Here is a 13,557-nt window from a genome sequence, read left to right as displayed (position 1 = left end):
CACAGCACCCGGCTAGTTTTTTGTATTTTTAGTAGAGACGGGGTTTCACCGTGTTATCCAGGATGGTCTCGATCTCCTGACCTCGTGATTCGCCTGCCTCGGCCTCCCAAAGTGCTGGGATTACAGACATGAGCCACCGCGCCCGGCTTCTTTTTTTTTTAAAAACAGAATCTCACTCTGTCACCTAGGCTGGGGTGCAATGGCACGATCTCGGCTGATTGCAACCTCTGCCTCCTGAGTTCAAGCGATTCTCCTGCCTCAGCCTCCTGAATAGCTGAGATTACAGTCGTGTGCCACCACACTGGCGAATCTTTTATATTTTTGGTAGGGATGGGGGCTTCACCATGTTGGCCAGGCTGGTCTCGAACTCCTGACCTCAAGTGATCCATCCGGCTTGGCCTCCCAAAGTGCTGGGATCACAGACATGAGCCAACATGCCTGGCCAAGTCTTTTTTTTTTTAAGCGTACCTATAGCAAGAAATTAGCAAAGGACTATTGTAGGTGGGTGATAGAGTTGTGGATGACTTTTTTTCAAATTACAAACAAATAAACAAAAGACAAATGAGGCCCCTCCCCATGCCCTGAGTGCACAAGAACTGCTTTGCTATGAAATAAGCGGCTCTTCTAAGACAACAGTGGAAAGAATGCTCACAGCTCTCTGATGCAGAGAACCAGGGCCAGCAGCAAGCAGGAAGGGCTGGCCCAGGCCACCTGGCCTCAGGCGGGGTCCTCACCTGGCCAGGGCGGCCTGGAGCTCCTCCTCTTTCTTGGCCAGCTGCATCTTGAGCTCCGCAATCTGCGCCTGGAGCTCGGCGATCTGGTCGCTGAGGTCCGTGGAGTCTCCCTCCAGCTTCCGGCGGGTCTTCTCCAGTTCCTGTCGCTGCTTCTCCTCCCTGCGGAGGCGCTCTGCAAGGAGCGGGGAGCCCACATAGCCCTCAGTGCCGTGGGTTCTGTCTCCGTGTCAATTACTTACACAAAATACTGAGCACTCGTTATGAGACATGTGTCAGGCTGAAAGCATCACAAATACACAGACACTCGCACCCAACTCCTGGACGCAGGAAGAGGACATCACCGCAAACTGCCGGCCCCTGGCGTGTCTCTCTCCAACTCACCCCTCGTCCTTCCCTGCCAGGAGTTAAGTGCTCTCCTAAAGCTGGTGTTCGTAACCCCCTTGGTTCCCTTGAAGGCTGTACCATGTCTGTATCTCTAAAAAACATGTTCAATTTTGTGCGAATCTCAACTTATAAGATGGAACTGCCTTGTGTGAATTCCACAGTTGGAATCACAGAGTCAGGGCTCGGTGTCTAGCTTTATAACTCTGTGATGTCACTCGGGAAAGCTACTTTCTATACCTCGTCTGAATAATAAACAAAAGGAGACGGCCTACTTCATTAGGATGGTGTGAGGCGCCAATGAGTTACTATCTTAAAAAGGACCTAGAACAGTGCCTGGCTGGTGATGTTTATTCCCTGCCATGCCTTTGCCGCCCCATCCCATGATCTTGAGATGTAGCCCGTGAAGTTTCGCTGGAATAGATGTGTATGGACATTTATCTAGCATTCCATGATGTGAATACACCGCAACTTATTTATGTACCCATCCTGCAGCTGGCAGGCATGGGGCTGTGTTCATCGCACACTCTGATACACAACGCTGCTGCAAGCATCCTGCTCACTCTCAGCGCAGACGGCTGAGTGATGGATGGAACGGCCGGGTCACCAGCATGCCAAGCTTCAACCTCACTAGGACTGCTGGATCGTTCTCTAACGCCGTCTACCAGTCTGCAGTCCCAGCAGCAGCGTGTGTGTGCTCTGACGGCTCCGTGTCTGTGTTAGCGCTTATTAGTGTCAACCTTTCATGTCTGTCCATCTGGTGGGCGCCACCCCTAGACCTCCTGGATGACCAAGTCTTCCGCGCTCCTCCCAGGTGAGGCAGGGTATCTGTGGGCTAAGAGATCTCTCTGTGTCCGGACCTCTCTTCTGCTGGACCTGACTCACCTCATCCCCTGCAGATGTGAGGGGGCTGGACAAGGCTGTGACACCAAGCCGGGGAAAATCCTCCCGGCAGTCAGGCTGTGGCCTCCCTCCCCTGGGTATGAGCTCAGAGTTCCCACAGTAGTCAGGGTTGTCCTGTTCCCCCAGTTGTCCACTTCCCTCAAGGGGCAGGGCCGGGGGTCCTCAGACAACCACGGACCTGTGCTTCTACCCCAGCGCCCCCTCCCTGCCACAGATCCCCAGGGCACACAGAGACAAGGCAGGATTTGTCACCCTGCCCCAAGTCAAGCAATGAGCTTCTGCGGTAACTGTCGAGGACTTTACAGTACATACGTGTTCACATGTATTTAATGAAATTTTCACAGTACCCTAGCACTGTGTCCCCTTTTTAGGTAAAACTAAAGCTCATGGAGCTTAAGTCACAGGTGTAAGATGAGCCAGCTAGTCAGTGACAGAGCTAGTGAGTCCTGTGGGCCAAACCCAGAGCCTCCTAGGCAGTCTCAGAAGCTTCCAAAACCCACGGCACACGACAACGGGGCGGCGCCAAAGCTCTCCTTTAAACACACTTCATGCAGGGGGGCAACTAGCCACAGAACAACAGGGGCCTGGAGGCTCAGGCTCCCGCAGGCACCAGACACGGCTCCCCTCGACCTGTGACCTCAGGTCTGAAGGGCAGCAGCCAGTGCTGTAGTGTGGCCCAGGCTCACCCGTGAGCTGAGGAGGCCTCGGTATTGCGGTCAGACAGGCCAGTCCCTGCCCGCCAGCCCCTGCCCATCACCTCCTGCCCGTCACCCTCTCACCTTCCAAGTCGGTGATCATTGCCTCATGCTTGTTCTTGAGCTTGGCGAGGCTCTTAGATTTCTCCTCCTCTTCCGTGAGGTTGGTGGTGAACTCAGCTATCCTGTCTTCCAGCAGTTTCTTTTCCTGGGGAGAGGGGAATAGGCCGGCATTTAGTGTCGGTTGAGCAGAGAACACTAGCCTCAAAGCATGAGTCGCCCGGAAATTTGGGGCTGAATGGAGAGGGCTTTAGACACTTGATCAAGTTCATGAGGATTTTCCTGGATCAAAGGATAATTTTGAAAGATCACCAGCTTCCCTGAAATAGCGAGGTATATGCTTCCTCAGGATCGAAAAATGTGGGTGCCCAAGCCCTTCCCCTTCCCCTATGGGCTTGGGTGAGAAAGGCTTCCAGGTGACAGCTAGTGTCAGCAGGGACAGATGGCTCCACTCCTTCAGGAGGCTGCCATACGGCGCTCACCTGCGCCACCAGGCCACCTTCTCCGTGCCCCTCTCTCACCGGCCAGGTGGGCCACGGCCCCTCCCCCTCTTTAGCCCCACGGTACCCCGGGCTGCTGTCCTTGCTTTCTGTTCTGTGTGGCCCCCGCAACAGCCCTGCCCAGGGGCCACAGCTTGGCACAAGCGCCTCAGTCCTCTCATCCCAGTCCCGGGCGAATGTCCTGCCACCTCAGCCTCCCCAGCCTTTGGGGCTCCCGTGGTCTGAGGAGCCCCAAAAGGTGGGGAGGCTGCCTTCTCCTCTAACTGGTTCCCCAGTTGCTATCTGCTCCCTGGGCAGACACTGACAGGGACCAACTCATTCTCAGGAGGAACAGCTGCCACCCAGGGACAGTGGAGGAGGAGTACCCTGCATCTCAACAGAGAGTCACCAAAGTGTCCCCAACCCCACAGTGACCAACGCCTGCAATGCTGCACAGATGGCCACCTTTACAAAGGCTTGGGTCTCACGGGTGGCAAAGAAGAGCTTTCCAGAGGGGAAAGGACAAACCCTTCCCCAGGGCCCCTTCGTTTATGAGGAAATCCCTCAACGAAGGCCCATGGGACCTCCAGGGAGCACCTGCAGCGAAGCAGAAGCCCTCATGCTGCAGGCGGAAGAGCCAGGAAGCAGCAGCGGCAGGGCTGGGGCCCGGCCCAGCAGGGGTGACCACACTCTCCCATCCACGGCCCCCCTGGAGCAGCTGCAGGCGGCAGCCGCGGGCCTCACCTTGGCCAGCTTGCAGTTCTGGTCCTCCAGGATGATCTGCTCCTCCTCCAGCTTCTTCAGCTTCGCCTCGGTGGTCACCTTCTCCAGCTGCAGCTTCTGCCGGGCGCTCTCCTCCTCCTCCAGCTGCTCCTCAAGCTCCTGCCGGGGGCCAGAGACACGGTGAGGACAGCAGGCCCAGGGTCATGGCCAAGGTGAAGACAGCAAGGTCCGAAGGCCAGGTCCGAACACCAAGGAGAGGATATGAAGGTCTGTGAGCCCAGGGTCATGGCTGAGGTGGGGACAGCAAGGTCTGCAAGCCCAGGGCCACAGCCGAGGCAGGGCCCAAGCCCTATTTGTAGGATTCTAGATTTCAAACTGGGACACAGGGCCAGAACACCAGTGCAATGTTCTGAAGGGTTTCTTGCAGCAAGCTCCCACCCATGAAACACGCAGGATGCAGAGCTGCTGGCCCTGTGCCTCTCTGGCTAGCCAGGGCCAGGGCTAATGGCAGGGAAATCAAACTGGCCTTGATGCCGGCCCAGGCAGTACTCATGGAGAGATCTCAGATGCACATGTCACAAACTACCAGCCCAAAGGGAACTCTTCTCACTGAGTGCCCCAAGCAGACAGCGTGAGGAGCGGCCTCCTCGGACCCTAATTCCATGTTCTCCCAGCTCCTGGTCCCTGCTTCTCTGCCCCGCCCCGCCCCTCCAGTCCCACTCCTCCCCGGGTGCAGCAGGCAGGAACCTGGATGTTCTGCTGCATCTTCTTCTTCTCCGTCTGCAGGTGCTGGCAGCGCTCCTCCTCCTCCTCCACCCTGGCCTCCAGGTCATGGCAGATCTCTTCTAGTTCCTGCTTCTTGGCGGTCAGGCGGGCCCGGAGCTCCTCAGCCTCGGCACACAGCTCGGTTTCTGCCTGGAGCTGCTCCTGCAGCTGTAATTTCTCTGCCATGAGCTGCAAACAGCAAGTGGAAAACACAAGCTCCTCGCAACACCCGCAAGTCACTCCATCCTCAAAAGATGGACGCCGTGGCTCAGGATCCCAGCAGGAAAGGAACATGCGGACAAGAGTAGCTTTCATCTGGAGAGCTCTGAAGCTTCCAGGCACCTTCCAGACATCGTGTCCTTGATTTTTCACTACCCCATGAGCTCCACAGAAAGGTCCCGGGAAACGGGCTCAGGTCATGTGGTAGAGCTGAGGTTTGAACCCAACACTGGTGAACGTTCCATTCTATTAGGTGGCCTCCCTACATCACATAACCCCAAATCCGGTCGGCAGAGAGACTGGTCACTGTTCCTACAGTAATAGGAAACTCAGTCGTAGGAAACCCCTATAGTAACAGAAGAGGCCAGCATGCCGTGCCTACCGATGGCCAGCAGGTGGCAGCACCGGGCAGGTCACGCAACCTGGACGGAGCCTGCGCTGACACCCACCTGCGACTGCAGCGTCTCCATCTCCGTGAGCCTGTTCTCCGCAGCCAGCTGCTTCTCTCGGACCTTCACCAGCTCCTCCTCCTTGGCCATCATCTCCTCCTCCTGCCGGCTCACCTGCAGCAGCGGCTTGACCTGGGAGAGGAGATGGAGGTAGAGACATGCTTGGCTGGAAGATGCCCGCCTCTGCCAACAGGTGTGAGGCCTCTCCCTTACCTCTGGAAACATGAAAGTGAGGGGCAAGAAGACATGCTGTGGAGGGGGCTACAGCCTTCCTGGAAATCCATCTGGTGCTCTGTACCACGGGCCTCTGACCTGCTAACTACATTCCAGGGAAACTATCCCTGCGTGCGTGTGAAGATGTTCACCTCGGCATTGTTTATAACAGCAAGAAAATGAGGAAGGACCCATCTCTGAAAAAGTACCCAGATAATGATGTGGCCCCTAGGGAACAGTACGCTACCTCTAAAAAAACGATGCTTATGAAGGAATCATAAATGGAACGTACACACTACAATACTGTTTATGTGAGTCAAACTCAGCTATGGAAGAATGCATACTGTTTACATAGCTGAGGTTTTATAGGCAGTGAGAAAAAGAGCGAGAGAATAAACACTAAAATAGCTGCTGCTGCTGGTTTAGGGTAAGGGTTTATGTGTGAATTTTTATTTAATTCTTTAGACTTTTTGTTAGTTGGCTTTTTGCCATTACCATAAATTATGGATTATATACAAAAGCAGCCCGGACAAGTTTAAAAATAACGAGTTTTTTTTTTTTAAAGGCCAGGAAGGCCAGCCTGGGCAAGAGAGTGAGACCTTGTCTCTACTAAAAATCAAAAAGGGCCGGGCACAGTGGCTCATGCCTGTAATTCCAGCACTTTGGGTGGCTGAGGTAGGAGGACTGCTGGAGCCCAAGAGTTTGTGACCAAACTGGGCAACAGAGTGAGACCACACCTCTACAAAAATTACAAAACATTAGCCAGGTATGTATGGTGGTGTGCACCTGTAGTCCCAGCTACTCAGGAGGCCTTTCTAGCACGCACCTTGGTGAACAGCCGCCACCACTGCCAGTTCCGCAGCTTGAGGTAGGCAGCGCAGTTCCGCTGGAGGACCTTCATGGCGGTCAGCTGCTGCTGCCGCTTGGCAAACGCTCTGTGGGGTGAGGAACATGGTCAGTGCGGGGCAGTGGACAGCAGACCCGACCTAACAGTCCTGGCCTTGTCCTCAAGGCTTTTCTGGGGGTCTACCCTTGCCTGGGGTACCTCAAGACAGAAATTCAGGGAAGTGGCCTGGCCTTGGGGTTGAGATATATTTCTCCCACTTACAGGCTGTGTGACCCCATGAGGCTCTAATCTTACAGTGGGCGAAGGACCTAAGTCACCAGACTACCCCTCCACTGAGAAGCCCACGGGGTGACGGCTCCTGTGAAGTAACCACAGATCTCACTCAGCGTGGGGACTGAGCATGACCCTTGGTCATTAAGCTGACTGGCCCTGGGTGACTCTGGACTTCAGCTTCCCACCCTTCGTGCTGTTCCTTATCTGAGCTTTTGTTTGGTGGGAGAACGTCAGGAGATGATGTTCTGTGAAGGTGGGCTGCGGGTGTCAGCGGGAGGGCTTTTGGATAAACAAGCCTCCATCTGTGCAAATGCCACACGCTCGGGCTTCATCTCCCAGAGCTCGGCGCTCCTGCTAGGACCCTCAGCCCCGAGCACAAGCGGATGAGTGTGCAGTGCCCACACCCGCTGTCCTGCAGCAGGGGAGCCCTCACTCCCCAGGGAGTCAAGGATGAGTCTGGACTCAAGGATGGTCTGCTCCCCTGGAATCACAGGGTTCTTTAGGGCAGGCTCTGGGTGCTGTCCCCACAAGGGTCACACGGTGAGGAGTCCTGGTAAGCAGGATCTTTCAGGCAGGCAAATCCAAGCAGAGTCAGCCTCTTCCCACCCATCACTCTAAACCTCAATCAGAAATGCCCGATTCAGCCAGGCGCAGTGGCTCGCGCCTGTAATCCCAGCACTGTGGGAGGCTGAGGTGGGTGGATCACTTGAGGTCAGGAATTTGAGACCAGCCTGGCCAACATGGCGAAACCCTATCTCTACTAAAAACACAAAAATTAGCCGGGCGTGGTGGTGTGCACCTGTAACCTCAGCTACTAGTGAGGCTGAGGCAGGAGAATCACTTGAACCTGGGAGGTAGAGGTTGCAGTGAGCCGAGAACGTGCCACAGCACTTCAGCCTGGGCGGCAGGGTGAGGCTCCATCTCAAAAAAAAAAGAACTGCCCGATTCTACTCCTCAAAGGTAGAAATCCAGGAACGGGGTCAGGAAGAGCCACGTGGGCCTCCCTGACAGGCATGTGACCAGCTGCAGTGGGGTGTCCTAGACCACGGCCTGCTAAGTGCTCTTTGGCAACAAAGGGCGTGGTAAGGCCTGGAGTGTGGGGCAGGAATATCTCCCGGGACTCACTTCCTGGCCAGGTAGCCCCTGCAGCAGGCCTGGAACCCTATGATGACGTCAGTGATCTTCAGGTCCCGCTCCTCCTCCAGGTGGGCCAGCACGCCGGCGCGGAAGAAGACTTTGCTCTGGCCAATGCGGTACAGGTTGCTGTCGAGCTCCAAGGCTTTTATCTAGGTGGGAGGAGTAGGCTGTTTACCTGGCCAGCAACTGGCCACGGCTCCGTGAAAGGGTGGCCCAGGCACAGCTGGAGGCGTGTCCTTCACCCTTCTTCCTACTGGCTGACGAGCATCTGGAGAGCAAAAAGCCATCTCCTCTCCCTCCTTCTTCCTGTTCCCCATCTCCCCGTCACCAAATGCAGGTTTTGCACACAGTAGGTGTTGAATTTTTCCTTCTCTTTTCCCCCCACCAACTCCCCACTCTGCAGCCAACGCTTTCTGATTCTTTAGAAAGAACGTGAAGTAAAACGAGGCCAAAGGTAGCGGCTGTTAACCTGGACACGCCAGAAACAGGATGCTGGGAAAGGGAAAACAGGAGCAGGGTGGGATTTAGCCCTGACTTGGTACTGAGCCACTGCAGGGCCTTCATTCAACCGGAACGCAAAGCATGCGCACGGCACATCCAGCACTGTGCTAGGGCTGGGAGTGGGGAGGGAGGCAGGAGAAGCCCAGATCATGGTGCACCAGGCCAGCTGCCCTGGCTGTGAGCTGCCCTGCTCACCACAATGGGCGTGGAGTCAGACCCGTGAGCAAGAAAGCAGGAGAATGTCCCCCAAATGAAAGAGGCCATCATCTTACATCAGAGCCTGGCCATGGCTACAGTTCTTGTCTCCTCCACACCACCCTGGTGCCAAACACCATCCCTGGCTATCTGAGGCCGAGGGGCTGCTGCAAAGGGCGCCCGGCAGAGTCAGACGCAGAGCATCAGAAGGGACACAGCCTGGGCACCCACCGACCACTGACACAGCAAGGCGGGCCCTGGCCATGCGGGCGCTCCCCTGACAAGGGGCTGCCCATCCAGAGAGGCAGGGACAGCAGCTCAACTCACCATGAGCACGCACGCCTGTTTCCCATCCATGAAGCCCTTGGGAATGGAGTTTGGAGTCAGGATCTCATATCTGAGGAAGGAAAGAGAAGTCTGGTCATTTTACCCATTGCCTCGATTCCACGTGCCTGGAATATAGGCAAGAGATTAAGATCATTTTTACAGTGCAACAGACACAGAATTCTTTACACAAACTCTCCTAAGGAAAGAAGACACAGGCAAATACCACCCCGCTCTTTTCTTCGGCTGAATGACACAAGGAAGGCTTAATGTTTTCCGGAAAGTGAATGGAAACTCGTGTAGGACTGTTTCAATCACTCGAGGGTGTGCTTCAGGTTGGGCTCACTAACTGCTAATTGCCTGGGATCCTCGGCTGTCACCCACGGACAGTCATGCTCACATAGCTTCCCTGGGATGCTGCAGGGAGCTGATAATAAACAGAGATGCCCCAAGAAATAAAGGGCTGCATGCCGACAGCAACTGACACTCAGCACAGTCATTAGAGAAATAGGAAGATGTCGCCATCTTTGCACATAGCAATGCACGGCCGTGTTTTATGACTTTCATTTCTACAAAGTTCCTGTAATATCCCAGGTCTCTGGCTGATTCTTTCACATTTCTTTTCATAGCTCCTCTAACTGTAGCAAATAGCACCAGGGCCGGCAGTGACTAGGAGCAAAAGTCAACAGGATGACGATGACCTGCATTTTGGTATTAAAATGGGGAAGTCTCCTTTCCTGCAAAGGGTGGAAAAGAGAAGGCGGTGGGGAAGAGCTGGCCAGACTCAGTTCTACATGGATGGAGGACGTTGTTCCTTCACGACAGGACCCAGCCACGGAGCAGCAGCCCACCTCTGGGACTCACTGCGCACACAGCCGGGTCCAGGAGAAGCGGGCTCCGGGCCCTGGCTCACCTCTGCCGAAACTCCTGGAAGACCACCCTGTTGGGGAAGCCCTGGCGGCAGATGCGGATGCCCTCGAGGACGCCGTTGCAGCGCAGCTGGTCCAGCACAAGATGCGGGTCCAGCTTGCCGGCCTGGGGAAGAAAACACACGCATGCGGTCTCACTTCTGTGCCTAAAACAGTCAGAGAGAGGTCGGGGAACCCCTAGGAACCTGACAGGGCAAGAGCCTAAGGGAGGGGGTTGCTGCAGCCCACAGGTTTTGACAGTGAAGTCAAAGGATCCAGGTCTGGGAGGGGCCGGTGTCACCAAGAGGAAGTGTGGGCTGTGAATGGAGAGTATCTCCTAATCGAGCCAAGGCCCTCCCTGCAGAGAAACGACGGAGGGCTTTGTGCAGGCTGGGGGGCTGGAGGGGTGCTTTTGTTGGGGAGACAGACGGGCTGAGCGCCCCACACCACGGTGCCCCGCCCGGGCCATCCCACCAGGCGGCCGCACCTTCTTCTCGTGGTTGGGGATGATGCAGCGGACGAAGTTGGGGTTGGTGTTCCTGAGCGTGGCCATCAGCTTGGCCAGCTGCTCCTTGTAAAGCTGCCCCACGGTACGGAACATGCCCTTCCGCGTCTTGAAGGCACCGGGCAGCGCTGTCTCCGACATGCCGGCCACCTGGTCCAGGCCAATGATGCGGTCCACTGTGGAGACCACAGAGACCAAGTGAGTGCCCCCGCAGCTGCACCCAGAGGAGGGGGAGCACGCAGGAGAGAGAAACAGGCACACATGGGACAGGAAAAAAGGAGACAGAATGAAACAACAGGACCCTTTCCACTTGGAACCTACACAGGGTGCTAAGGTCATCCCCAAACACAGCAGAAAGCCAAGAGGGCTGCAAAGGCACTGGGCTTGTCTCTCACGGAGCCATGCGTCTGCCACAGCCACCTCACCTTCCCATCACCTACCTTCCGCCACTCTCGAAGCTCTTATTTCCAAAAAGACTCAATGAAGCTAGTCAAGTATTTTGGAATAGTGAGAATTCTACTAGCCTGTCTCTAAGGAGGGGTGTGAAAACCTGGCTTACAGAATTCTGCTGTCCTATGGTCACAGTTAGAAAAAAAAAATCAGTATCTTGAATTCTCACTGACCCTGTCGTAAAAGCACCAGGCTAGGAGTCAGGAGGCGGAGACTGGAGCCACCCTGTCACTGTCTGCAGAACTCGGCAGGGTCCCCTCTATGTCTACGCAGACATCTCAGGAAGAGAGAGCTCCAAAGAACCGCTCTTGATCATAAATACTCCAAAGTTTAGGGATCTCTTCACGTCCTTGTATTTCATTTTGTCTCCTGGTGCACGGGTCTTTCTCATGTTAACCGACCCTCAAGGGAAGCAGCCCCTAGCACTGGAACTCACGCCCAGCAGCAATTAAACCAACTGCATCCTCCAAGGTAAAAAACAAGCCAAACCAAAGTGGCCAGTGATTTGAGATCAGTTTAAGCAAGAGCTAATGTTAAATGTGAAGTCTTCCATTACTGGATGTCAAAGTGAAGAATACTGACGAAGCCCGTTTCGTATTCCTTCACGGCCAGGTTACTATTATTTACTTGAAGACAGCAAAAAGGATGCTTGCTTAAGACAGAAGCCAGGAGTGTGGATGAAGCCTACAGACCAGTCAATTAAAATGGGAGGTGGCTGGGAGTGGTGGCTCGTGCCTGTAATCCCAGCACTTTGGGAGGCTGAGGCAGGTGGATCACCTGAAGTAAGGAGTTCGAGACCAGCCAGGCCAACCTGGTGAAACCCCATTTCTACTAAAAATACAAAAATTAGCTGGGCGTGGTGGCAGGCGCCTGTAATCCTAGCTACTTGGGAGGCTGAGGCAGGAGAATTTCTTGAACCCGGGAGGTGGAGGTTGCAGTGAGCCAAGATTGCACCTCTCTACTCCAGCCTGGGTGACAAGAACAAAACTCTGTCTCAAAAAAAAACAAAAAAAAAACAAAAAAAAGGAGTCATCTTTGATCTTACGTACCCACCACAGGGCCAATATTCCTGGCTACCACAGGTTTCCTGGGCGTGGCAACTTGCAAAAGCCACTCAAGTTGTCCAGAGAAAGGTTAATACGGCCTCACCATAACTGGCCCTTTTAGCTGAGTGTGTCCTGCCCCACGCAGGCCCCACCCACACGGAGCAGACCTTGCCGAGCAACTGTTGAATGAACACACAGCTGCCACTTCAGCTTTCAGGTGCACAGACACACGCAGTGTGCATACCTGAGCCTTATGCTAAGACACTCGCAGCCATTCAAGCCGTTTAAGACACTGTCTTTAGGGATGAAGCTCTAAGGAGGATACAAATTTTTAAACAATTTTTGCTGTTTTAAGATTTTTTTTTCTTTTTTTGAGGCAGGGTCTCACTCTGTCACCCAGGCTGGAGTACAGTGGTGTGGTCACAGCTCACTGCAGCCTTGACCTCCTGTGCTCAAGTGATCCTCCCGCCTCAGCCACCTGAGTAACTGGGACTACAGGCATGCACCATCACACCTGGCTGATTTTTTCTTTTAATTTTTTTGTAGAGATGGGGGTATCCCTATGTTGCCCAGAATGGTCTCAAACTCCTGGACTCAAGCGATCCTCCCGCCTCAGCCTCCCAAAGTGCTGGGATTACAGTGTTTTAAGATTTGAATGTGACATCTCCAAATTCCAGACATAGCCCCTCATTTGCCCAGTTTGCTACTATAGGCCAGCAATAGGCACAGTGCGGGGAGCCTGCCCAGGAGCCCAGGGCCAGATCAGGGAACTGGGGTGTAAGCAGGCAGGAGAAGCCAAGGGGCAGCGGGGGCGAGAAAACCTAGGCAGAAGCATTTCTTGCACAGCTCTGGATGCACCACACACACAAGAGACACCACTCGGGCGGCCAGTCACCTGGTTCTAGGTGGAGAATAGGAAAGCGATGATAGAAATAGGCTCTCTGAGTGCTCTGCATCTCTGCAACAGAGAGGTTAAAGCAAAACCCAGGCAAAGGAAAAGGAGAAACCAACAGAAAGAATTAAAAAGAACCACTCAAAGCAACCAGCCTACCAAGGAGTAGAGGCGGGAATGCGACATGGCACGGGGCTGGGAGCCTAGGCTGCAAGGCTCGGGGCCGCCTTGGACTTTCCCACATGCTGAAAGCGTTCCGCCCAAGAGGACCCGGCCACGGTGTGGGCTCGAGGGCGGCGGCCTCCTGTTTCAGTCCGAGGAGCCCTCTCTCATGGGAGCTACAGAGGGCGGAGACCACCTGGCCTATGTCAGGGGGACGAGTGCACCCCTTGTTTGGCGGCTCGGCCCACTGTGGAGGTGGGAAGATGACCAGCCGCAGCCAAGAGGAGGCAGGGGGGGAAGGGCAAAGGGCGTACCATCCTTCCACAGTTCCGAGACAAACTTGTCAGAGGACTGGTGGAGCAGCGTGGCGATGTTGTCATTCAGGGGGTCCATGTTCTTCATCAGCCACTCGTCAGCTTTGTAATCCACCTGGCAGGGTCAGAGATGCAGGAGTCACAAGCTGCGCTGGGGACACGCGTGCTCACAGGCTCTCCAGAGCACAGGCTGCCCTCAAGCGTGGAAAAGTCAGAAAACGTGGAAACCCTTTGACCTAGCATCTCCACCCCTAAGAAGGAAGTGATGAGGATAAGGGGCACGAGGCCTCAAGACATTCCCTGCAGCATCTCGTGCAGAGCCAAAGCCTCAAAGCAAGGCATGGCCAACAACGGGAGCCTGGTTCTAGACATGGCATGGTGG

At 54.8% G+C, this 13,557-nt stretch overlaps 1 protein-coding gene across 1 annotated transcript in view; it reads right to left on the bottom strand.

Annotated features, from left to right (window-relative positions):
* MYH9 (myosin heavy chain 9) overlaps positions 1-13,557 on the bottom strand; it is a 106,661-nt gene that overhangs the window by 13,448 nt on the left and 79,656 nt on the right. The window contains exons 15-25 of the mRNA XM_009217225.3: positions 13,176-13,290; positions 10,294-10,487; positions 9,812-9,933; positions 8,902-8,971; positions 7,867-8,027; positions 6,448-6,556; positions 5,409-5,540; positions 4,723-4,929; positions 3,997-4,134; positions 2,798-2,921; positions 735-906 (exon numbers count right to left, since the gene is read on the bottom strand). Coding sequence (XP_009215489.2) covers positions 735-906; positions 2,798-2,921; positions 3,997-4,134; positions 4,723-4,929; positions 5,409-5,540; positions 6,448-6,556; positions 7,867-8,027; positions 8,902-8,971; positions 9,812-9,933; positions 10,294-10,487; positions 13,176-13,290 — 1,544 coding nt within the window. The remainder of the gene's footprint in view (positions 1-734; positions 907-2,797; positions 2,922-3,996; positions 4,135-4,722; positions 4,930-5,408; positions 5,541-6,447; positions 6,557-7,866; positions 8,028-8,901; positions 8,972-9,811; positions 9,934-10,293; positions 10,488-13,175; positions 13,291-13,557) is intronic.

The sequence above is a fragment of the Papio anubis genome, chromosome 16 (genome assembly GCF_008728515.1).
Source record: "Papio anubis isolate 15944 chromosome 16, Panubis1.0, whole genome shotgun sequence".
NCBI lineage: Eukaryota > Metazoa > Chordata > Mammalia > Primates > Cercopithecidae > Papio > Papio anubis.
Note: the sequence above shows the minus strand (reverse complement) of the source record. Positions and strands in the feature narration are given on the sequence as shown.